This window comes from Cinclus cinclus, unplaced genomic scaffold (genome assembly GCF_963662255.1).
Source record: "Cinclus cinclus unplaced genomic scaffold, bCinCin1.1 SCAFFOLD_70, whole genome shotgun sequence".
Classification (NCBI taxonomy): Eukaryota; Metazoa; Chordata; class Aves; order Passeriformes; family Cinclidae; genus Cinclus; species Cinclus cinclus.
The window spans coordinates 690,433-716,680 of NW_026912093.1; the positions used below are offsets into that span (position 1 = coordinate 690,433).

A 26,248-nucleotide genomic window follows, 5' to 3' on the forward strand; every position below is an offset into this window, starting at 1 on the left:
TTGTCTTCAGATCCCGAAGTTACATTTATCAATTGTAGGGTAGTGTTTCCCATTTGTGTTTTCATATCCCAAGTTGTGACAATACCTGTGTCTACCCAATCCATATCCTTTTTCCATCTTACATTGACTTCTTCGGATCCAGCTCCCTGGTCATTGGTGAATGAACAAGTCAGATTTACATTCATTCCTTCAACCGCCATAGTCACCGGCTCTAGAACAGTAATCACAACAGATTCATGAGTTAAAGTTACTTGACATGACATGATCAGTCCAATGATTAAGATGTAGGCCTTGGGTCGGTGGGTTTGGCTCGAATAACCATCTTGGTGGAAGACAGTGGCTGCACTTCCCAATGAGTAGGGACTTTCTTGATCCGGGTGTAGTGGATCCAGTTGTTGATGCCCTCGACTTTTGCCGCCGTGAAGGTTGTCATAATCACCTGACGTGGACCCTCCCATGATTCCTTCAAGGGGTCCGTGCTCCAGTTCTTTACATACACCCGGTCTCCTGGTTGGATGTCATGGACTGGATTTTCCAGCGGCAGAGGGCGGTTCCACTGCAAAGCACCTCTCAAAGCTGTAAGAGTCTTGTTAAGAGATAGAACATAGTTAAAGAGCATTTGGTCCCCAACCACGTGAGGATCACCTTTTAATGTTGTTGCATGATATGGTCTGCCATATAGTATTTCATATGGACTTACTCCTACCTTTTCCCTGGGTTTAATCCTGATTCTTAACAAAGCCAATGGTAATGCTTGCGGCCATTGAATCTTAGCTTCTTGACAGATTTTCTTAATCTGACCTTTCAATGTCTGATTCATTCTTTCTACCTGCCCACTTGATTGAGGTCTCCATGGGGTATGTAAATTCCATTTAACATCGAGCACTCGTGCTATGTCTTGTACTATTCCGGCCACAAAATGTGGTCCCCTATCTGATGAAATTCCCAGGGGTACTCCAAACCTAGGAATAATTTCCCTTAATAAGGTTTTGACCACCTCCTTAGCCTGGTTAGTTCTGCACGGAAAAGCCTCGGGCCATCCCGAAAAAGTACATACATATACCAGAAGGTATCTGTACCCTTGAGCCCTGGGCAACTCTGAAAAGTCAACTTGCCAATAATCACCTGGCTCTGGTCCTACCTGTAATTTTCCTAATTGAATCTGCTTCCTCACTACAGGATTGTTCTTTATACAGACTGGGCACATTGCATTAACTCGTTTAGCTAAAGTCAACATCTGGTTAGAAATGATTTCTTTCTTTAAAAATTTAACCAATACCTCTGCCCCCCAGTGGCATTTGTTGTGTTCTGCTTCTAAAATTATTTTCATGATCTTGACAGGTACTAATACTTGCCCTATGTCGGTCACATACCACCCTAACGCGTTCTTCTGGGCATTCACAAGTCTGGCCAGTCTTTCATCTTCTAAGGAGTAATTGGGCTTCTGCTCTAGGTGAGGAGTGACTGGGCTTACCTTTGTCGGAATCAATGCCAATTGTGTCCAAACCTCACGTGCCACTTTCCGAGCAGTAGCATCTGCTAGATTCTTTCCTTGGAAGATTTTTCCTTCTTCCTTCTGATGTCCTCTCACATGCATTACTGCTACTGCAGCTGGTTTATGCACAGCATCCAAAAGAGATAGGATTTCGTTTCGATGTTTTATAGATGTCCCTTGAGAACTTAACAGTCCTCTTTCTTTCCATAATGCTCCATGGACATGCAGAACTCCAAATGCATATTTAGAGTCAGTCCATATATTTACCTTCTTTCCTTGACTCAAAACCAAGGCGTGAATCAAAGCCACAATCTCTGCTTTCTGCGCTGATGTTCCCGGGGTGAGGGCTTTAGCTTCCACGACCTGGAGGAGCGTTACCACCGCATAACCCGCATACCTGGTCCCATTCTCGACGAAACTGGATCCATCTGTAAACAGTTCCCAGTCCGGAGACTCCAATGGCACGTCTTTCAGGTCAGTGCGGCTAGCGAAGACTTGTTCAATGACTTCCACACAGTCGTGGGTCAATTCGCCTTCTTCCTGCTCACTGCGGAGAAATTCTGCTGGATTGATATGGTTAGTTACTTTTAGCTCAACATCATCTTGTTCCCTTAATATTGCTTGATATTGCAACATTCTGCTGGAGGACAACCAATGCCCCCCTTTTTGTTCCAGAACTGTTATCACCATGTGAGGCACAAACACTTCTATTTTCTTACCCAAAGTCAATTTTCTTGATTCCTGAATCAATAGTACAGTAGCTGCCACGGCTCGCAAACAGGACGGCCATCCAGAGCTGACTGCATCTAGTTGTTTCGAAAAATAGCCGACCGGACGCTTCCATGATCCCAACTTTTGCGTGAGTACTCCTAAAGCCAGTCTCTGTCTCTCATTTACATATAATTGAAAGTCCTTAGTTAAATCAGGTAGTCCCAATGCCGGGGCTTCTTTTAGTGCTTGCTTTAGCCCTTGGAATGCATTCTGCTGTGGCTTGTCCCACCGTAACTGTGTCTCTTTTAGTGCCTCATATAAGGGTTTGGCCAGGAGTCCGAAATTCGGTATCCACAGCCGGCACCATCCTACCATTCCTAGAAAGGATCTTAGTTCCTGATGATTTCGGGGAATAGGTATGGTGCAGATGGCTTCAATTCTATTTGCTCCTAATCGCCTTACTCCTTGTGTTATTTCACAGCCCAAATATAACACACTTGTCCGGATGAGTTGGGCCTTTTCTTTCGAGACCCGATATCCAGCCTGGCCTAGCATGTTCAATAAGCTTATAGTTAAATTTAGGCAAATGTCCCTTTCTTCTGTGGCCAGGAAAATGTCATCTACATATTGAAGTATTACATGAGAAAAGGGAGATTCTTTTACCTGTGTTGTTTTCCATTCCTCCAATTCCTTGGCTAACTGGTTCCCAAATATTGTGGGGGAATTCTTGAATCCTTGCGGAAGTCGTGTCCAAGTAAGCTGTTTCTTCCGGCCAGAGTCAGGGTCTTCCCACTCGAATGCAAAATATTTCCTACTTTCAAATGCCAGAGGGATGCAGAAGAAAGCATCTTTTAAATCAATTACTGTAAACCATTGAAATCTTTCAGACACAGATGTTAACAAAGTATAGGGGTTTGCCACCACTGGGTGGATATCCTTGGTTATATTATTTATAGCTCTCAGATCCTGAACTAACCTATATTTACCATTGGGTTTTCGTACTGGAAAAATTGGGGTATTAAATTCTGACTCACATTCTTGCAAAATACCTTGGATTAAGAATTGAGCAATCATGGGGGCTACTCCTTTCCTAGCTTCTAACTTAATCGGATATTGTCTAATCCTTACCGGTTGGACTCCCTCCTTTAGCTCAACCACTACTGGTTGAGCTGCCTTAGACTTACCTGGAGTGCCGGTTTCCCAAACCCAAGGTACCACTGCCTGTTCAACCTCTTCAGGAATTGGGGTGGGCTCTACCTCCTTAATCACAAATAGTCTAGATATTTCTTTATCAGGAATTTCTAATTTCACTCGTCCTCCTTCAAATAATATTCTCACATTTAGAAGAGATAACAGATCCCTTCCAAACAGTGACTCTGGGCAATTAGGCATATACAGGAATTGATGATCAAATTCTTTTCCCCCGAATTTTATGTCTAACGGCTGCAAAAATGTCCTCTCTTCTACTTGCCCAGTTGCCCCTATTACTTGAATTTTTGCATCACTTAATAACCCTAATTTTGTATTCAAAACCGAATGTGTTGCTCCCGTATCAACTCTAAATTCTCGTTCTTGTCCCCCTACCTCCAATACTACCTTCAGATCCTGATCTAGTCAGCTCTGATTTTGATAGTTGCCTAACACAAATGCTTGAGCGACATCTACCGGCCCCGTGGTAGCTCCTGCGTTTCCCATAGGATTTACATTCCCCACATTACCCATTCCCCATTTGACTGGACATTCATTTTTCCAGTGACCTAACTGTCTGCAGAAGGCGCATTGATTAGGACCCAATTTTCCTTGCCCCCCGAAGGGATTTCCCAATCCTCCCATTGCTCCCCTTCCCAAATTCTGCTGAATTATGCCCCTTCCTCGACCCATACCACCCCGGCCCCGTCCTCGTCCTCTTGGGCTTCCTCCCGTAGCGTGTTGCAATACTGCTAAAATATTTGCCTGATGTCTCTTTGCTGTCTCTTTTTCTCTATTATTATATACCTTCCATGCCACTTCTAGCATTTTCTCTAGGTTCCGAGTGTCCTCCCCTTCTAACTTTTGCAGCTTTTTCCTAATATCATCCTGAGATTGCCCCATAAAAATCAAAGCCAACTGTAATTTCCCTGCCTCCCCATCAACCTCTAAATTAGTAAATCTGCGTGCAGTTTCCTTCAGCCGCTCCAGGAATGCTGACGGGGACTCACTTTTATCCTGTCTTATGGAATACAGTTTTGACCAATTCATTGTTTTTGGCATCCCCGTTCTAATCCCTTCTATTATTAATTCTTGATAAACTTGAAGTCTTTTCCAACCCCGACTGGTGTTAGGATCCCACCCGGGGTCCTCTCTCGGGACCAAGTCATTTAGAGTTCCATCCATCATTTGTACCCTCAACATTTCCCTGGCTCGTTCTGTCATTGCCCGTAACACCATCTCTTTCTCGGTTGAATCCATCAAGGTATCTAGTAACACCTGTAAATCATTCCAATCAGGATTTTGTGTTTTTATTATCATTTTTACCACTCGAGCAACCTTGTCCGGATCCTCCCGGTATGACCCTGCTGCTTGTTTCCAAATTATCAGATCCCCAGGTGAGAACGGGACTTTAATAAACACCTTCTCACCCTGAGGTCCCATAGCTTCCCTTAAAGGGGCTATCAGTTGGGGTTTTTCCCTATTTTTCCTCCCTTGTCTAGTTCTTTCTGCAATAGGGGTTCTCGGTATATTACGGGTATGACCGGGAGATGGCTCCCCCGGACAAGGTATTATCGATTCCTGGGAGCCCTTCCCCATTTCTGGGGTTTGTATTATTTCTCTTTCTTCTTTATCACTATCTTCCTCTTCCGAAGCTAATTCTGCAGGAGGGGCACTAGGAGCTACAAGCAAAGATAGGTCCTCTTCCTGGCTTGTCAGCTTTGTCAAACAACCATTACACCTATTCCTTTGCCTACAACCTTGACAATTTTGTTCCTCTACCTGTAATACCATAATACCACATTCTTTCTGCCATTCGGGTTTGCCTTTTAGGGTATAAAACAAATCCAAATAAGGAATCTCATCCCATTTTTCATTTTCCCGTAAAAACTGCATTAACGGGGATATCACACCACGGTCAATAGACCCATTAAGGGGCCACCCCGAACTTCCAGTTTCATATTGTGGCCACCAATGATTACAATAATCAATCATCCTTTCCCTTTTTAACTCTTGATGGAACCCTTCTCTTTTCCAACGCCCCAACAAACATCCTAACGGAGTATTTTCCGGAACCTTTTCATTAGATTGAACCAAAGCTTTAAACGTTTTAAATGGCATCATAATAACACAATCACACAATACTATCTCACACACTTCCAACAGTCACGGCTACAACAGATATTGATTATCAAATTATTAACCAATAAACCAACGGATACTGATTATCGAATTATTAACCAACAAACCAACAGACACTGATTATCAAATCATCAACCAACAAACTAACAGACACTGATTATCAAATTATCAACCAACAAACCAACAGACAGTGATTATCAAATTACTAACCAATAAACCAACAGACACTAATTATCAAATTATTTAACCAACAAACCAACAGACAGTGATTATCAAATTATTAACCAATAAACCAACAGACACTAATTATCAAATTATTTAACCAACAAACCAACAGACAGTGATTATCAAATTATTAACCAATAAACCAATAACCAACCAAACTTGCCACTTCTTGACGCCGCGAGGGGCAAGTGCCGATCCTGCGCAGCTTTCGCCGCGTCTAACGGTCGGCGCCTAGGCTTTACCAACCAGAGACGTCTTCTGCCCAACCCTGTGAGGATCGCCGCCTCGACTTATCAGGCAGGCACCTAAACCAAATAATAAAGCACCTTAGGGCTTACCTGTTACAGTTGTCCGTCAGGCGCGGGGTCGGGCGCGGGTCGATGACTCCCCAGGAATCACCTGGTGCCGGCGTGGAGTGGATCAGCTCGCGAACCGCCCCAGCCACCTCCGGAGTCCTGCCGCGGTCGCCAAAAACTGCTGCCCGATCCCAAAGAGTAAAACACAAATCAACAAAGTTGTTTTGTGCGGTGCTTTATTCAGGGCCCGGGGACCTGAGGACTAGCGTCCAAAGTCAAAGTCCCAACCCCTTAGTGAATCTTACACAGTTTTATACCCTTTTACAAATCTTGCTTCACCATGGCTACATGCTATGGTCCACATACTTCACATCAAAGGCAGCAGTCATTTTCGAGATAACATTTCTAAAGGTTATAACTCTTGCACGCCTGCCTAAGTTAAGACAATAAGATACCTTTCTAACGGTTATAAATCCTACATGCTTGTCTAAACTAGAACTATAGATTAATCCCACACCTGTTTATTGTACTTCATCAGTAAATTCCCTACTGTTCCTATAAATAACCAGTTGGTCCTTCTTCGCCCCACTGGCCCTTAACTCATTATTCTGTAGCTCAGCACATTCCCTGGCTTGGTTCCCAGGGCCTACCTTGCACTAGCTACAAACTGCAGCCTTAGCATTACTACCACTAACTATTAAATGTATATGTATATGCTAACATCTGTGGTGTCACAATGCATTCCAAGCCCTTTTAGGCCACTTGGTCTTACAATGAACCATTTGATTCTTGGCCTTCATGGTGTCATAATGGTTCCTTGCTTCCATAGGTCCCCATGTTGTAAGAGTCGATCCGTGGTCCTTTTGCGCCCCCTGGTGTCAAAAGGGATTCTTAGATTGTTAGCCTGCATTGGGTCACAATGGTTCCTTGCTTCTCTTAACCCCTGTGGTGTCACAATGCATCCCATGCCCTTTTAGGCCACTTGATGTCACAATGAATCATTTGATTCTTGGCCTCCATGGTGGCATAATTGTACCAGGTTTTACTTGGGCCCCATGCTTTCACAATTCATCCCTGCCCCTTTTAGGCCCATTGGTGTCACAAGGGATCATTAGATTGTTAGCCTGCATTGGGTCACAATGGTTCCTTGCTTCTCTTAACCTCTGTGGTGTCACAATGCATCCCATGCCCTTTTAGGCCACTTGATGTCACAATGAATCATTTGATTCTTGGCCTCCATGCTGTCATAATGGTTCCTTGTTTCTATTGGTCCCCATGCTGTCACAATTCATCCCTGGCCCTTTTACGCCCCCTGGTGTCAAATGGGATCCTGGGATTATTAGCCTCCATTGGGTCACAATGGATCCTTGCTTCTCTTAACCCCTGTGCTGTCACAATGCATCCCATGCACTTTTAGGCCACTTGATGTCACAATGAATCATTTGATTCTTGGCCTCCACGGGGCCATAATAGATCCTTGCTTCTATTGGTCCCCGTGCTGTAACAATCCATCCCTGGCCCTTTTTATACCCCCTGGTGCCACAAGGGATCATTAGATGGTTAGCCTGCATTGGGTCACAATGGTTCCTTGCTTCTCTTAACCTCTGTGGTGTCACAATGCATTCCAAGCCCTTTTAGGCCACTTGGTCTTACAATGAACCATTTGATTCTTGGCCTACATGGTGTCATAATGGTTCCTTGCTTCTATAGGTCCCCATGCTGTCAGAGTTCATCCGTGGTCCTTTTGCGCCCCCTGGTGTCAAAAGGGATTCTTAGATTGTTAGCCTGCATTGGGTCACAATGGTTCCTTGCTTCTCCTTACCCCTCTGGTGTCATAATGCATCCCATGCCCTTTTAGGCCACTTGATGTCACAATGAATCATTTGATTCTGGGCCTCCATGGTGGCATAATAGATCCCTGCTTCTATTGGTCCCCGTACTGTAACAATTCATCCCTGCCCCTTTTAGGCCCATTGGTATCAAAAGCGATCATTAGATTGTTAGCCTCCATTGGGTCACAATGGATCCTTGCTTCTCTTAACCCTTGTGCTGTCACAATGCATCCCATGCCCTTTTAGGCCACTTGATGTCGCAATGAATTATTTGATTCTTGGCCTCCATGGTGGCATAATAGATCCTTGCTTCTATTGGTCCCCGTGCTGTAACAATTCATCCCTGGCCCTTTTAGGCCCATTGGTGTCACAAGGGATCATTAGATTGTTAGCCTGCATTGGGTCACAATGGTTCCTTGCTTCTCTTTACCTCTGTGGTATCACAATGCATTCCAAGCGCTTTTAGGCCGCTTGGTCTTACAATGAACCATTTGATTCTTGGCCTTCATGGTGTCATAATGGTTCCTTGCTTCTATAGGTCCCCATGCTGTCAGAATCCATCCGTGGTCCTTTTGCGCCCCCTGGTGTCAAAAGGGATTCTTAGATTGTTAGCCTGCATTGGGTCACAATGGTTCCTTGCTTCTCTTAACCCCTGTGGTGTCACAATGCATCCCATGCCCTTTTAGGCCACTTGATGTCACAATGAATCATTTGATTCTTGGCCTCCATGGTGGCGTAATTGTACCAGGTTTTAATTGGGCCCCATGCTTTCACAATAAATCCCTGCCCCTTTTAGGCCCATTGGTGTCACAAGGGATTATTAGATTGTTAGCCTCCATTGGGTCACAATGGATCCTTGCTTCTCTTAACCCCTGTGCTGTCACAATGCATCCCATGCACTTTTAGGCCACTTGATGTCACAATGAATCATTTGATTCTTGGCCTCCATGGTGGCATAATAGATCCTTGCTTCTATTGGTCCCCGTGCTGTAACAATCCATCCCTGGCCCTTTTTAAACCCCCTGGAGCAACAAGGGATCATTAGATGTTTAGCCTGCATTGGGTCACAATGGTTCCTTGCTTCTCTTAACCCCTGTGGTGTCACAATGCATCCCATGCCCTTTTAGGCCACTTGATGTCACAATGAATCATTTGATTCTTGGCCTCCATGGTGGCGTAATTGTAGCAGGTTTTAATTGGGCCCCATGCTCTCACAATTCATTCCTGCCCCTTTTAGGCCCATGGGTGTCAAAGGGATTATTAAATTGTTAGCCTCCATTGGGTCACAATGGATCCTTGCTTCTCTTAACCCCTGTGCTGTCACAATGCATCCCATGCACTTTTAGGCCACTTGATGTCACAATGAATCATTTGATTCTTGGCCTCCAGGGTGGCATAATAGATCCTTGCTTCTATTGGTCCCCGTGCTGTAACAATCCATTCCTGGCCCTTTTTATACCCCCTGGTGCCACAAGGGATCATTAGATTGCTAGCCTGCATTGGGTCACAATGGATCCTTGCTTCTCTTAACCTCTGTGGTGTCACAATGCATTCCAAGCCCTTTTAGGCCACTTGGTCTTACAATGAACCATTTGATTCGTGGCCTTCATGGTGTCATAATGGTTCCTTGCTTCTATAGGTCCCCTTGCTGTCAGAGTTCATCCGTGGTCCTTTTGCGCCCCCTGGTGTCAAAAGGGATTCTTAGATTGTTAGCCTGCATTGGGTCACAATGGTTCCTTGCTTCTCTTAAACCCTGTGGTGTCACAATGCATCCCATGCCCTTTTAGGCCACTTGATGTCACAATGAATCATTTGATTCTTGGCCTCCATGGTGGCATAATTGTACCAGGTTTTACTTGGGCCCCATGCTTTCACAATTCATCCCTGCCCCTTTTAGGCCCATTGGTGTCACAAGGGATCATTAGATTGTTAGCCTGCATTGGGTCACAATGGTTCCTTGCTTCTCTTAACCTCTGTGGTGTCACAATGCATCCCATGCCCTTTTAGGCCACTTGATGTCACAATGAATCATTTGATTCTTGGCCTCCATGCTGTCATAATGGTTCCTTGTTTCTATTGGGCCCCATACTGTCACAATTCATCCCTGGCCCTTTTACGCCCCCTGGTGTCAAAAGGGATCCTGGGATTATTAGCCTCCATTGGCTCACAATGGATCCTTGCTTCTCTTAACCCCTGTGCTGTCACAATGCATCCCATGCACTTTTAGGCCACTTGATGTCACAATGAATCATTTGATTCTTGGCCTCCATGGTGGCATAATAGATCCTTGCTTCTATTGGTCCCCGTGCTGTAACAATCCATCCCTGGCCCTTTTTATACCCCCTGGTGCCACAAGGGATCATTAGATGGTTAGCCTGCATTGGGTCACAATGGTTCCTTCCTTCTCTTAACCTCTGTGCTGTCACAATGCATTCCAAGCCCTTTTAGGCCACTTGGTCTTACAATGAACCATTTGATTCTTGGCCTACATGGTGTCATAATGGTTCCTTGCTTCTATAGGTCCCCATGTTGTCAGAGTCGATCCGTGGTCCTTTTGCGCCCGCTGGTGTCAGAAGGGATCATTAGATTGTTAGCCTGCATTGGGTCACAATGGTTCCTTGCTTCTCCTTACCCCTGTGGTGTCATAATGCATCCCATGCCCTTTTAGGCCACTTGATGTCACAATGAATCATTTGATTCTTGGCCTCCATGGTGGCGTAATTGTACCAGGTTTTCATTGGGCCCCATGCTTTCAAAATACATCCCTGCCCCTTTTAGGCCCATTGGTGTCAAAAGGGATCATTAGATTGTTAGCCTGCATTGGGTCACAATGGATCCTTGCTTCTCTTAACCCCTGTGCTGTCACAATGCATCCCATGCCCTTTTAGGCCACTTGATGTCACAATGAATTATTTGATTCTTGGCCTCCATGGTGGCATAATAGATCCTTGCTTCTATTGGTCCCCATGCTGTAACAATCCATCCCTGGCCCTTTTAGGCCCCCTGGTGCCAAAAGGGATCCTGTTATTATTAGCCTGCATTGGGTCACAATGGTTCCTTGCTTCTCTTAACCTCTGTGGTGTCACAATGCATCACATGCCCTTTTAGGCCACTTGATGTCACAATGAATCACTTGATTCTTGGCCTCCATGGTGTCATAATGGTTCCTTGTTTCTATTGGGCCCCATGCTGTCACAATTCATCCCTGGCCCTTTTACGCCCCCTGGTGTCAAATGGGATACCGGGATTATTAGCCTCCATTGGGTCACAATGGATCCTTGCTTCTCTTAACCTCTGTGGTGTCACAATGCATCCCATGCCCTTTTAGGCCACATGATGTCACAATGAATCATTTGATTCTTGGCCTCCACGGTGGCATAATAGATCCTTGATTCTATTGGTCCCCGTGCTGTAACAATCCATCCCTGGCCCTTCTTATACCCCCTGGTGCCACAAGGGATCATTAGATGGTTAGCCTGCATTGGGTCACAATGGTTCCTTGCTTCTCTTAACCTCTGTGCTGTCACAATGCATTCCAAGCCCTTTTAGGCCACTTGGTCTCACAATGAACCATTTGATTCTTGGCCTTCATGGTGTCATAAGGGTTCCTTGCTTCTATAGGTCCCCATGCTGTCAGAGTTCATCCGTGGTCCTTTTGCGCCCCCTGGTGTCAAAAGGGATTCTTAGATTGTTAGCCTGCATTGGGTCACAATGGTTCCTTGCTTCTCTTAGCCCCTGTGGTGTCACAATGCATCCCATGCCCTTTTAGGCCACTTGATGTCACAATGAATCATTTGATTTTTGGCCTACATGGTGGCATAATTGTACCAGGTTTTAATTGGGCCCCATGCTTTCACAATTCATCCCTGGCCCTTTTAGGCCCATTGGTGTCACAAGGGACCATTAGATTGTTAGCCTCCATTGGGTAACAATGGTTCCTTCCTTCTCTTAACCTCGGTGGTGTCACAATGCATTCCATGCCATTTTAGGCCACTTGCTGTCACAATGAATCATTTGAATCTTGGCCTCCATGGTGTCATAATGGTTTCTTGTTTCTATTGGGCCCCATGCTTTCACAATTCATCCCTGGCCCTTTTACGCCCCCTGGTGTCAAATGGGATCATTGGATTGTTAGCCTGCATTGGGTCACAATGGTTCCTTGCTTCTCTTAACCTCTGTGGTGTCACAATGCATTACATGCCATTTTAGGCCACTTGGTCTTACAATGAACCATTTGATTCTTGGCCTTCATGGTGTCATAATGGTTCCTTGCTTCTATAGGTCGCCATGCTGTCACAGTTCATCCGTGGTCCTTTTGCGCCCCCTGGTGTCAAAAGGGATTCTTAGATTGTTAGCCTGCATTGGGTCACAATGGTTCCTTGCTTCTCTTAACCCCTGTGGTGTCACAATGCATCCCATGCCCTTTTAGGCCACATGATGTCACAATGAATTATTTGATTCTTGGCCTCCATGGTGGCATAATAGATCCTTGCTTCTATTGGTCCCCGTGCTGTAACAATTCATCCCTGGCCCTTTTAGGCCCATTGGTGTCACAAGGGATCATTAGATTGTTAGCCTGCATTGGGTCACAATGGTTCCTTGCTTCTCTTAACCTCTGTGCTGTCACAATGCATCCCATGCCCTTTTAGGCCACTTGATGTCACAATGAATCATTTGATTCTTGGCCTCCATGGTGTCATAATGGTTCCTTGTTTCTATTGGGCCCCATGCTGTCACAATTCATCCCTGGCCCTTTTACGACCCCTGGTGTCAAATGGGATCCTGGGATTATTAGCCTCCATTGGGTCACAATGGATCCTTGCTTCTCTTAACCCCTGTGCTGTCACAATGCATCCCATGCCCTTTTAGGCCACTTGATGTCACAATGAATCATTTGATTCTTGGCCTCCACAGTGGCATAATAGATCCTTGCTTCTATTGGTCCCCATGCTGTAACAATCCATCCCTCTCCCTTTTTATACACCCTGGTGCCACAAGGGATCATTAGATTGTTAGCCTGCATTGGGTCACAATGGTTCCTTGCTTCTCTTAACCTCTTTGCTGCCCGATCCCAAAGAGTAAAACACAAATCAACAAAGTTGTTTTGTGCGGTGCTTTATTCAGGGCCCGGGGACCTGAGGACTAGCGTCCAAAGTCAAAGTCCCAACCCCTTAGTGAATCTTACACAGTTTTATACCCCTTTACAAATCTTACTTCACCATGGCTACATGCTATGGTCCACATACTTCACATCAAAGGCGGCAGTCATTTTCGAGATAACATTTCTAAAGGTTATAACTCTTGCACGCCTGCCTAAGTTAAGACAATAAGATACCTTTCTAACGGTTATAAATCCTACATGCTTGTCTAAACTAGAACTATAGATTAATCCCACACCTGTTTATTGTACTTCATCAGTAAATTCCCTACTGTTCCTATAAATAACCAGTTGGTCCTTCTTCGCCCCACTGGCCCTTAACTCATTATTCTGTAGCTCAGCACATTCCCTGGCTTAGTTCCCAGGGCCTACCTTGCACTAGCTACAAACTGCAGCCTTAGCATTACTACCACTAACTATTAAATGTATATGTATATGCTAACAACTCCCCCCTTTTGAGCATCCTTCAATCTTCTGCAAGGATGCTCAACTTCTTCCCTCCATTCTTCATGTAACCGTCTCTAAGCACGAAGGAGGCGGTGTGTTCCCAGCCGGTTGTCCGTTCCTGGTCATAGCCTTCATTATTCTCCGGGTATGAATTCCTTCTCTGGTGATTACTCCTAGAAGACATCTGTAAACTCCATACACAACTCCAATTAATATCAACAATATTATTGCATATTGAACAATTGAGGATATCCAACCAGGGACCTGGATCCCTAGAGAGCTGAATATTGCTCCAATCCAGTTATATTCCGCATCTTTTGCTATTTCCCTAGTTTTAGATTCAATATTCTCCAATTGATCTATATCTTTTTCTACTTCCTTTGTCACATTTGGGATATGAATACAGCAATGATCTGTCTTCCCATGCAGATATCCACAAACTCCATGCTCTCTTAGTAACAGCATATCTAATGCCATCCGGTTTTGCAATGTCATCCGAGTGGTTGCCTGTAATTGTGAATTTAAATCTTTAAATCCCTTCTTGGTGGCTGCTGCTAATCTTTCGGTCTGTCCCAGGAGTCTATACAACATTTCCCTATTTCGATATGTGGAGATAGGTGCAAATAAAGATTCTAGTGCCCATCCGAATTTTACTCCCCCTGACGGTTCATGCCACTCATTTTCTTCAATAATTTCATCTCCTATGTCTCTCCTTTGCCTGGCCTGTATTTCTTGTTTATTAAGTTTAGATTGTTTCCAGAATGGACATAAGGTAGGAACTCCTAAAGTTATTTGAGTTACCATCCCATCGATCGGTATATGAGTGGTCCATTTCCCATGTCCCATTACCCAGACCAAGTTACCAGGGCTTCTGATAGTGGTAGTTTTGCAATCTACTTGTTTGTTACCGGCCATCTCTCCCCTAATTGTATGATTGTACCCTCTACATTCACATCCCCACTTGAGTAACACTCTTACTGGTACCAAACCTATTTCTGCTTCTGGAGTATCACAAGTAATAACTCGTGAACAATTCCATGTCTCTGTTGTCCCAGTTGATGTCCTCTGAGCTGTCTCTGTTGTTAATACTCTAGTATAAGTCTGGTTCTTATTTCCTATCCATTCAATGCACCAATTCACAGTTCCTAGGTAACTATATGTCTCTAATAAACTTGGTCCCCAAATTGCTCCCCAATCGTCTTCTAAAGACTGTGATTGCGTAATGTTTTGACATACTTCTTCATTTCTTGTGCGTTTTACCTGCATCCAAACCTTATTACAGGGTTCCCTTATTGGTCCTTCCACAATGCATTTGTTCATTTTACTAACCCACGCATAGTAGCCTGGCATTTGCTGGCAATCTTTTTCCAACATATTCCTAATTAATTGGCATCCTTCCTTCTTTTCTACATACTCCTTTGGTATCAATTTACAACTCCAAGTAAAATCCACGAATGCCCTGGGTAAAGTTTTTACTGGGATGATTCCCCACGGTATCGGCTCCCCGGCTGCCTGTGGTAAAGGTAAACAAGCTGTAATCGAGGAAACATTCTGCACTTTACCAAAGTCCCGAATTAATCCTACTATCAAATTTTCCTGTTCCTGACTGCGGGGAAATGTTACATCTATGGCTCGAGTTCTTCTGTGAGTTCCTCTGATGCTATTAAGATAAACTGCAGTTATTGCATGTCCCCGCCCACTATAGACCCCACGTTGGCCAGTGATTCCACCTCTCAAATGCGACCAAGCCCTGACGTTTCGTATTCCAAAGTCACCCATTTCTCCACATGAGACTATACACAAGTATCTACTTCCGAATTTCCCAATCTTCAGATCAGTAATATTTAACCATCCTCCTCCCACGGTTCCTTCGGACCACCAGCTAACTCCTTCGCTGATTTGATTCCACATTCCCTGAGAATTTTCCCTCCACCACTTAACTCGTATCCCATATTCACACTCGTTTTTCAATCGGAAAGTACAATTCATTCGCAAAGGAGGACTGTCCCACATGTCTACATAGGCTGAGGTTGGAATGACCTCAACATCCCCCTTCTTGGTACCATCCCCTAATAATGACATTACCCGTAATTTCAAGTTACCGTAGTCGAAACTATCTCTGATCCAGACTCCACATAAATACTTGTCTTCAGATCCCGAAGTTACATTTATCAATTGTAGGGTAGTGTTTCCCATTTGTGTTTTCATATCCCAAGTTGTGACAATACCTGTGTCTACCCAATCCATATCCTTTTTCCATCTTACATTGACTTCTTCGGATCCAGCTCCCTGGTCATTGGTGAATGAACAAGTCAGATTTACATTCATTCCTTCAACCGCCATAGTCACCGGCTCTAGAACAGTAATCACAACAGATTCATGAGTTAAAGTTACTTGACATGACATGATCAGTCCAATGATTAAGATGTAGGCCTTGGGTCGGTGGGTTTGGCTCGAATAACCATCTTGGTGGAAGACAGTGGCTGCACTTCCCAATGAGTAGGGACTTTCTTGATCCGGGTGTAGTGGATCCAGTTGTTGATGCCCTCGACTTTTGCCGCCGTGAAGGTTGTCATAATCACCTGACGTGGACCCTCCCATGATTCCTTCAAGGGGTCCGTGCTCCAGTTCTTTACATACACCCGGTCTCCTGGTTGGATGTCATGGACTGGATTTTCCAGCGGCAGAGGGCGGTTCCACTGCAAAGCACCTCTCAAAGCTGTAAGAGTCTTGTTAAGAGATAGAACATAGTTAAAGAGCATTTGGTCCCCAACCACGTGAGGATCACCTTTTAATGTTGTTGCATGATATGGTCTGCCATATAGTATTTCATATGGACTTACTCCTACCTTTTCCCTGGGTTTAATCCTGATTCTTAACAAAGCCAATGGTAATGCTTGCGGCCATTGAATCTTAGCTTCTTGACAGATTTTCTTAATCTGACCTTTCAATGTCTGATTCATTCTTTCTACCTGCCCACTTGATTGAGGTCTCCATGGGGTATGTAAATTCCATTTAACATCGAGCACTCGTGCTATGTCTTGTACTATTCCGGCCACAAAATGTGGTCCCCTATCTGATGAAATTCCCAGGGGTACTCCAAACCTAGGAATAATTTCCCTTAATAAGGTTTTGACCACCTCCTTAGCCTGGTTAGTTCTGCACGGAAAAGCCTCGGGCCATCCCGAAAAAGTACATACATATACCAGAAGGTATCTGTACCCTTGAGCCCTGGGCAACTCTGAAAAGTCAACTTGCCAATAATCACCTGGCTCTGGTCCTACCTGTAATTTTCCTAATTGAATCTGCTTCCTCACTACAGGATTGTTCTTTATACAGACTGGGCACATTGCATTAACTCGTTTAGCTAAAGTCAACATCTGGTTAGAAATGATTTCTTTCTTTAAAAATTTAACCAATACCTCTGCCCCCCAGTGGCATTTGTTGTGTTCTGCTTCTAAAATTATTTTCATGATCTTGACAGGTACTAATACTTGCCCTATGTCGGTCACATACCACCCTAACGCGTTCTTCTGGGCATTCACAAGTCTGGCCAGTCTTTCATCTTCTAAGGAGTAATTGGGCTTCTGCTCTAGGTGAGGAGTGACTGGGCTTACCTTTGTCGGAATCAATGCCAATTGTGTCCAAACCTCACGTGCCACTTTCCGAGCAGTAGCATCTGCTAGATTCTTTCCTTGGAAGATTTTTCCTTCTTCCTTCTGATGTCCTCTCACATGCATTACTGCTACTGCAGCTGGTTTATGCACAGCATCCAAAAGAGATAGGATTTCGTTTCGATGTTTTATAGATGTCCCTTGAGAACTTAACAGTCCTCTTTCTTTCCATAATGCTCCATGGACATGCAGAACTCCAAATGCATATTTAGAGTCAGTCCATATATTTACCTTCTTTCCTTGACTCAAAACCAAGGCGTGAATCAAAGCCACAATCTCTGCTTTCTGCGCTGATGTTCCCGGGGTGAGGGCTTTAGCTTCCACGACCTGGAGGAGCGTTACCACCGCATAACCCGCATACCTGGTCCCATTCTCGACGAAACTGGATCCATCTGTAAACAGTTCCCAGTCCGGAGACTCCAATGGCACGTCTTTCAGGTCAGTGCGGCTAGCGAAGACTTGTTCAATGACTTCCACACAGTCGTGGGTCAATTCGCCTTCTTCCTGCTCACTGCGGAGAAATTCTGCTGGATTGATATGGTTAGTTACTTTTAGCTCAACATCATCTTGTTCCCTTAATATTGCTTGATATTGCAACATTCTGCTGGAGGACAACCAATGCCCCCCTTTTTGTTCCAGAACTGTTATCACCATGTGAGGCACAAACACTTCTATTTTCTTACCCAAAGTCAATTTTCTTGATTCCTGAATCAATAGTACAGTAGCTGCCACGGCTCGCAAACAGGACGGCCATCCAGAGCTGACTGCATCTAGTTGTTTCGAAAAATAGCCGACCGGACGCTTCCATGATCCCAACTTTTGCGTGAGTACTCCTAAAGCCAGTCTCTGTCTCTCATTTACATATAATTGAAAGTCCTTAGTTAAATCAGGTAGTCCCAATGCCGGGGCTTCTTTTAGTGCTTGCTTTAGCCCTTGGAATGCATTCTGCTGTGGCTTGTCCCACCGTAACTGTGTCTCTTTTAGTGCCTCATATAAGGGTTTGGCCAGGAGTCCGAAATTCGGTATCCACAGCCGGCACCATCCTACCATTCCTAGAAAGGATCTTAGTTCCTGATGATTTCGGGGAATAGGTATGGTGCAGATGGCTTCAATTCTATTTGCTCCTAATCGCCTTACTCCTTGTGTTATTTCACAGCCCAAATATAACACACTTGTCCGGATGAGTTGGGCCTTTTCTTTCGAGACCCGATATCCAGCCTGGCCTAGCATGTTCAATAAGCTTATAGTTAAATTTAGGCAAATGTCCCTTTCTTCTGTGGCCAGGAAAATGTCATCTACATATTGAAGTATTACATGAGAAAAGGGAGATTCTTTTACCTGTGTTGTTTTCCATTCCTCCAATTCCTTGGCTAACTGGTTCCCAAATATTGTGGGGGAATTCTTGAATCCTTGCGGAAGTCGTGTCCAAGTAAGCTGTTTCTTCCGGCCAGAGTCAGGGTCTTCCCACTCGAATGCAAAATATTTCCTACTTTCAAATGCCAGAGGGATGCAGAAGAAAGCATCTTTTAAATCAATTACTGTAAACCATTGAAATCTTTCAGACACAGATGTTAACAAAGTATAGGGGTTTGCCACCACTGGGTGGATATCCTTGGTTATATTATTTATAGCTCTCAGATCCTGAACTAACCTATATTTACCATTGGGTTTTCGTACTGGAAAAATTGGGGTATTAAATTCTGACTCACATTCTTGCAAAATACCTTGGATTAAGAATTGAGCAATCATGGGGGCTACTCCTTTCCTAGCTTCTAACTTAATCGGATATTGTCTAATCCTTACCGGTTGGACTCCCTCCTTTAGCTCAACCACTACTGGTTGAGCTGCCTTAGACTTACCTGGAGTGCCGGTTTCCCAAACCCAAGGTACCACTGCCTGTTCAACCTCTTCAGGAATTGGGGTGGGCTCTACCTCCTTAATCACAAATAGTCTAGATATTTCTTTATCAGGAATTTCTAATTTCACTCGTCCTCCTTCAAATAATATTCTCACATTTAGAAGAGATAACAGATCCCTTCCAAACAGTGACTCTGGGCAATTAGGCATATACAGGAATTGATGATCAAATTCTTTTCCCCCGAATTTTATGTCTAACGGCTGCAAAAATGTCCTCTCTTCTACTTGCCCAGTTGCCCCTATTACTTGAATTTTTGCATCACTTAATAACCCTAATTTTGTATTCAAAACCGAATGTGTTGCTCCCGTATCAACTCTAAATTCTCGTTCTTGTCCCCCTACCTCCAATACTACCTTCAGATCCTGATCTAGTCAGCTCTGATTTTGATAGTTGCCTAACACAAATGCTTGAGCGACATCTACCGGCCCCGTGGTAGCTCCTGCGTTTCCCATAGGATTTACATTCCCCACATTACCCATTCCCCATTTGACTGGACATTCATTTTTCCAGTGACCTAACTGTCTGCAGAAGGCGCATTGATTAGGACCCAATTTTCCTTGCCCCCCGAAGGGATTTCCCAATCCTCCCATTGCTCCCCTTCCCAAATTCTGCTGAATTATGCCCCTTCCTCGACCCATACCACCCCGGCCCCGTCCTCGTCCTCTTGGGCTTCCTCCCGTAGCGTGTTGCAATACTGCTAAAATATTTGCCTGATGTCTCTTTGCTGTCTCTTTTTCTCTATTATTATATACCTTCCATGCCACTTCTAGCATTTTCTCTAGGTTCCGAGTGTCCTCCCCTTCTAACTTTTGCAGCTTTTTCCTAATATCATCCTGAGATTGCCCCATAAAAATCAAAGCCAACTGTAATTTCCCTGCCTCCCCATCAACCTCTAAATTAGTAAATCTGCGTGCAGTTTCCTTCAGCCGCTCCAGGAATGCTGACGGGGACTCACTTTTATCCTGTCTTATGGAATACAGTTTTGACCAATTCATTGTTTTTGGCATCCCCGTTCTAATCCCTTCTATTATTAATTCTTGATAAACTTGAAGTCTTTTCCAACCCCGACTGGTGTTAGGATCCCACCCGGGGTCCTCTCTCGGGACCAAGTCATTTAGAGTTCCATCCATCATTTGTACCCTCAACATTTCCCTGGCTCGTTCTGTCATTGCCCGTAACACCATCTCTTTCTCGGTTGAATCCATCAAGGTATCTAGTAACACCTGTAAATCATTCCAATCAGGATTTTGTGTTTTTATTATCATTTTTACCACTCGAGCAACCTTGTCCGGATCCTCCCGGTATGACCCTGCTGCTTGTTTCCAAATTATCAGATCCCCAGGTGAGAACGGGACTTTAATAAACACCTTCTCACCCTGAGGTCCCATAGCTTCCCTTAAAGGGGCTATCAGTTGGGGTTTTTCCCTATTTTTCCTCCCTTGTCTAGTTCTTTCTGCAATAGGGGTTCTCGGTATATTACGGGTATGACCGGGAGATGGCTCCCCCGGACAAGGTATTATCGATTCCTGGGAGCCCTTCCCCATTTCTGGGGTTTGTATTATTTCTCTTTCTTCTTTATCACTATCTTCCTCTTCCGAAGCTAATTCTGCAGGAGGGGCACTAGGAGCTACAAGCAAAGATAGGTCCTCTTCCTGGCTTGTCAGCTTTGTCAAACAACCATTACACCTATTCCTTTGCCTACAACCTTGACAATTTTGTTCCTCTACCTGTAATACCATAATACCACATTCTTTCTGCCATTCGGGTTTGCCTTTTAGGGTATAAAACAAATCCAAATAAGGAATCTCATCCCATTTTTCATTTTCCCGTAAAAACTGCATTAACGGGGATATCACACCACGGTCAATAGACCCATTAAGGGGCCACCCCGAACTTCCAGTTTCATATTGTGGCCACCAATGATTACAATAATCAATCATCCTTTCCCTTTTTAACTCTTGATGGAACCCTTCTCTTTTCCAACGCCCCAACAAACATCCTAACGGAGTATTTTCCGGAACCTTTTCATTAGATTGAACCAAAGCTTTAAACGTTTTAAATGGCATCATAATAACACAATCACACAATACTATCTCACACACTTCCAACAGTCACGGCTACAACAGATATTGATTATCAAATTATTAACCAATAAACCAACGGATACTGATTATCGAATTATTAACCAACAAACCAACAGACACTGATTATCAAATCATCAACCAACAAACTAACAGACACTGATTATCAAATTATCAACCAACAAACCAACAGACAGTGATTATCAAATTACTAACCAATAAACCAACAGACACTAATTATCAAATTATTTAACCAACAAACCAACAGACAGTGATTATCAAATTATTAACCAATAAACCAACAGACACTAATTATCAAATTATTTAACCAACAAACCAACAGACAGTGATTATCAAATTATTAACCAATAAACCAATAACCAACCAAACTTGCCACTTCTTGACGCCGCGAGGGGCAAGTGCCGATCCTGCGCAGCTTTCGCCGCGTCTAACGGTCGGCGCCTAGGCTTTACCAACCAGAGACGTCTTCTGCCCAACCCTGTGAGGATCGCCGCCTCGACTTATCAGGCAGGCACCTAAACCAAATAATAAAGCACCTTAGGGCTTACCTGTTACAGTTGTCCGTCAGGCGCGGGGTCGGGCGCGGGTCGATGACTCCCCAGGAATCACCTGGTGCCGGCGTGGAGTGGATCAGCTCGCGAACCGCCCCAGCCACCTCCGGAGTCCTGCCGCGGTCGCCAAAAACTGCTGCCCGATCCCAAAGAGTAAAACACAAATCAACAAAGTTGTTTTGTGCGGTGCTTTATTCAGGGCCCGGGGACCTGAGGACTAGCGTCCAAAGTCAAAGTCCCAACCCCTTAGTGAATCTTACACAGTTTTATACCCTTTTACAAATCTTGCTTCACCATGGCTACATGCTATGGTCCACATACTTCACATCAAAGGCAGCAGTCATTTTCGAGATAACATTTCTAAAGGTTATAACTCTTGCACGCCTGCCTAAGTTAAGACAATAAGATACCTTTCTAACGGTTATAAATCCTACATGCTTGTCTAAACTAGAACTATAGATTAATCCCACACCTGTTTATTGTACTTCATCAGTAAATTCCCTACTGTTCCTATAAATAACCAGTTGGTCCTTCTTCGCCCCACTGGCCCTTAACTCATTATTCTGTAGCTCAGCACATTCCCTGGCTTGGTTCCCAGGGCCTACCTTGCACTAGCTACAAACTGCAGCCTTAGCATTACTACCACTAACTATTAAATGTATATGTATATGCTAACATCTGTGGTGTCACAATGCATTCCAAGCCCTTTTAGGCCACTTGGTCTTACAATGAACCATTTGATTCTTGGCCTTCATGGTGTCATAATGGTTCCTTGCTTCCATAGGTCCCCATGTTGTAAGAGTCGATCCGTGGTCCTTTTGCGCCCCCTGGTGTCAAAAGGGATTCTTAGATTGTTAGCCTGCATTGGGTCACAATGGTTCCTTGCTTCTCTTAACCCCTGTGGTGTCACAATGCATCCCATGCCCTTTTAGGCCACTTGATGTCACAATGAATCATTTGATTCTTGGCCTCCATGGTGGCATAATTGTACCAGGTTTTACTTGGGCCCCATGCTTTCACAATTCATCCCTGCCCCTTTTAGGCCCATTGGTGTCACAAGGGATCATTAGATTGTTAGCCTGCATTGGGTCACAATGGTTCCTTGCTTCTCTTAACCTCTGTGGTGTCACAATGCATCCCATGCCCTTTTAGGCCACTTGATGTCACAATGAATCATTTGATTCTTGGCCTCCATGCTGTCATAATGGTTCCTTGTTTCTATTGGTCCCCATGCTGTCACAATTCATCCCTGGCCCTTTTACGCCCCCTGGTGTCAAATGGGATCCTGGGATTATTAGCCTCCATTGGGTCACAATGGATCCTTGCTTCTCTTAACCCCTGTGCTGTCACAATGCATCCCATGCACTTTTAGGCCACTTGATGTCACAATGAATCATTTGATTCTTGGCCTCCACGGGGCCATAATAGATCCTTGCTTCTATTGGTCCCCGTGCTGTAACAATCCATCCCTGGCCCTTTTTATACCCCCTGGTGCCACAAGGGATCATTAGATGGTTAGCCTGCATTGGGTCACAATGGTTCCTTGCTTCTCTTAACCCCTGTGCTGTCACAATGCATTCCAAGCCCTTTTAGGCCACTTGGTCTTACAATGAACCATTTGATTCTTGGCCTACATGGTGTCATAATGGTTCCTTGCTTCTATAGGTCCCCATGCTGTCAGAGTTCATCCGTGGTCCTTTTGCGCCCCCTGGTGTCAAAAGGGATTCTTAGATTGTTAGCCTGCATTGGGTCACAATGGTTCCTTGCTTCTCCTTACCCCTCTGGTGTCATAATGCATCCCATGCCCTTTTAGGCCACTTGATGTCACAATGAATCATTTGATTCTGGGCCTCCATGGTGGCATAATAGATCCCTGCTTCTATTGGTCCCCGTACTGTAACAATTCATCCCTGCCCCTTTTAGGCCCATTGGTATCAAAAGCGATCATTAGATTGTTAGCCTCCATTGGGTCACAATGGATCCTTGCTTCTCTTAACCCTTGTGCTGTCACAATGCATCCCATGCCCTTTTAGGCCACTTGATGTCGCAATGAATTATTTGATTCTTGGCCTCCATGGTGGCATAATAGATCCTTGCTTCTATTGGTCCCCGTGCTGTAACAATTCATCCCTGGCCCTTTTAGGCCCATTGGTGTCACAAGGGATCATTAGATTGTTAGCCTGCATTGGGTCACAATGGTTCCTTGCTTCTCTTTACCTCTGTGGTATCACAATGCATTCCAAGCGCTTTTAGGCCGCTTGGTCTTACAATGAACCATTTGATTCTTGGCCTTCATGGTGTCATAATGGTTCCTTGCTTCTATAGGTCCCCATGCTGTCAGAATCCATCCGTGGTCCTTTTGCGCCCCCTGGTGTCAAAAGGGATTCTTAGATTGTTAGCCTGCATTGGGTCACAATGGTTCCTTGCTTCTCTTAACCCCTGTGGTGTCACAATGCATCCCATGCCCTTTTAGGCCACTTGATGTCACAATGAATCATTTGATTCTTGGCCTCCATGGTGGCGTAATTGTACCAGGTTTTAATTGGGCCCCATGCTTTCACAATAAATCCCTGCCCCTTTTAGGCCCATTGGTGTCACAAGGGATTATTAGATTGTTAGCCTCCATTGGGTCACAATGGATCCTTGCTTCTCTTAACCCCTGTGCTGTCACAATGCATCCCATGCCCTTTTAGGCCACTTGATGTCACAATGAATCATTTGATTCTTGGCCTCCATGGTGGCATAATAGATCCTTGCTTCTATTGGTCCCCGTGCTGTAACAATCCATCCCTGGCCCTTTTTAAACCCCCTGGAGCAACAAGGGATCATTAGATGTTTAGCCTGCATTGGGTCACAATGGTTCCTTGCTTCTCTTAACCCCTGTGGTGTCACAATGCATCCCATGCCCTTTTAGGCCACTTGATGTCACAATGAATCATTTGATTCTTGGCCTCCATGGTGGCGTAATTGTAGCAGGTTTTAATTGGGCCCCATGCTCTCACAATTCATTCCTGCCCCTTTTAGGCCCATGGGTGTCAAAGGGATTATTAAATTGTTAGCCTCCATTGGGTCACAATGGATCCTTGCTTCTCTTAACCCCTGTGCTGTCACAATGCATCCCATGCACTTTTAGGCCACTTGATGTCACAATGAATCATTTGATTCTTGGCCTCCAGGGTGGCATAATAGATCCTTGCTTCTATTGGTCCCCGTGCTGTAACAATCCATTCCTGGCCCTTTTTATACCCCCTGGTGCCACAAGGGATCATTAGATTGCTAGCCTGCATTGGGTCACAATGGATCCTTGCTTCTCTTAACCTCTGTGGTGTCACAATGCATTCCAAGCCCTTTTAGGCCACTTGGTCTTACAATGAACCATTTGATTCGTGGCCTTCATGGTGTCATAATGGTTCCTTGCTTCTATAGGTCCCCTTGCTGTCAGAGTTCATCCGTGGTCCTTTTGCGCCCCCTGGTGTCAAAAGGGATTCTTAGATTGTTAGCCTGCATTGGGTCACAATGGTTCCTTGCTTCTCTTAAACCCTGTGGTGTCACAATGCATTCCAAGCCCTTTTAGGCCACTTGATGTCACAATGAATCATTTGATTCTTGGCCTCCATGGTGGCATAATTGTACCAGGTTTTACTTGGGCCCCATGCTTTCACAATTCATCCCTGCCCCTTTTAGGCCCATTGGTGTCACAAGGGATCATTAGATTGTTAGCCTGCATTGGGTCACAATGGTTCCTTGCTTCTCTTAACCTCTGTGGTGTCACAATGCATCCCATGCCCTTTTAGGCCACTTGATGTCACAATGAATCATTTGATTCTTGGCCTCCATGCTGTCATAATGGTTCCTTGTTTCTATTGGGCCCCATACTGTCACAATTCATCCCTGGCCCTTTTACGCCCTCTGGTGTCAAAAGGGATCCTGGGATTATTAGCCTCCATTGGCTCACAATGGATCCTTGCTTCTCTTAACCCCTGTGCTGTCACAATGCATCCCATGCACTTTTAGGCCACTTGATGTCACAATGAATCATTTGATTCTTGGCCTCCATGGTGGCATAATAGATCCTTGCTTCTATTGGTCCCCGTGCTGTAACAATCCATCCCTGGCCCTTTTTATACCCCCTGGTGCCACAAGGGATCATTAGATGGTTAGCCTGCATTGGGTCACAATGGTTCCTTCCTTCTCTTAACCTCTGTGCTGTCACAATGCATTCCAAGCCCTTTTAGGCCACTTGGTCTTACAATGAACCATTTGATTCTTGGCCTACATGGTGTCATAATGGTTCCTTGCTTCTATAGGTCCCCATGTTGTCAGAGTCGATCCGTGGTCCTTTTGCGCCCGCTGGTGTCAGAAGGGATCATTAGATTGTTAGCCTGCATTGGGTCACAATGGTTCCTTGCTTCTCCTTACCCCTGTGGTGTCATAATGCATCCCATGCCCTTTTAGGCCACTTGATGTCACAATGAATCATTTGATTCTTGGCCTCCATGGTGGCGTAAT

At 44.7% G+C, this 26,248-nt stretch overlaps 2 protein-coding genes across 2 annotated transcripts; both read right to left on the reverse strand.

Annotated features, from left to right (window-relative positions):
* Positions 1 to 277: 277 nt before the first annotated feature.
* LOC134057228 (uncharacterized) lies at positions 278 to 15,576 on the reverse strand. The gene is made up of 7 exons (XM_062514226.1): positions 15,453 to 15,576; positions 6,100 to 6,238; positions 5,916 to 5,992; positions 1,513 to 3,390; positions 1,356 to 1,449; positions 1,142 to 1,197; positions 278 to 525 (listed from the first exon to the last, which is right to left on the reverse strand). Exons 1-7 carry the CDS (start codon positions 15,574 to 15,576, stop codon positions 278 to 280), a joined length of 2,616 nt encoding a protein of 871 aa, XP_062370210.1.
* Positions 15,577 to 15,914: 338 nt separating this feature from the next.
* LOC134057230 (uncharacterized) lies at positions 15,915 to 21,875 on the reverse strand (the record flags this gene model as incomplete). Its single annotated transcript, XM_062514227.1, has 6 exons — positions 15,915 to 16,162; positions 16,779 to 16,834; positions 16,993 to 17,086; positions 17,150 to 19,027; positions 21,553 to 21,629; positions 21,737 to 21,875. Coding segments are annotated over 6 exons (2,492 nt in total), but the record flags the coding sequence as incomplete, so codon positions are not given.
* Positions 21,876 to 26,248: the final 4,373 nt, after the last annotated feature.

What these genes read in the sequence shown, in the direction of transcription:
- LOC134057228 (XM_062514226.1), bottom strand. Translation starts at nt 15,576, where the DNA reads ATGTCATTATTAGGGGATGGTACCAAGAAGGGGGATGTTGAGGTCATT. An exon ending in TTTCCGATTGAAAAACGAGT is followed by an intron (nt 6,239 to 15,452) that starts GTGAATATGGGA and finishes GGGATCGGGCAG; the next exon opens with CAGTTTTTGGCGACCGCGGC. An exon ending in GTCAAGAAGTGGCAAGTTTG is followed by an intron (nt 3,391 to 5,915) that starts GTTGGTTATTGG and finishes CCGGCACTCCAG; the next exon opens with GTAAGTCTAAGGCAGCTCAA.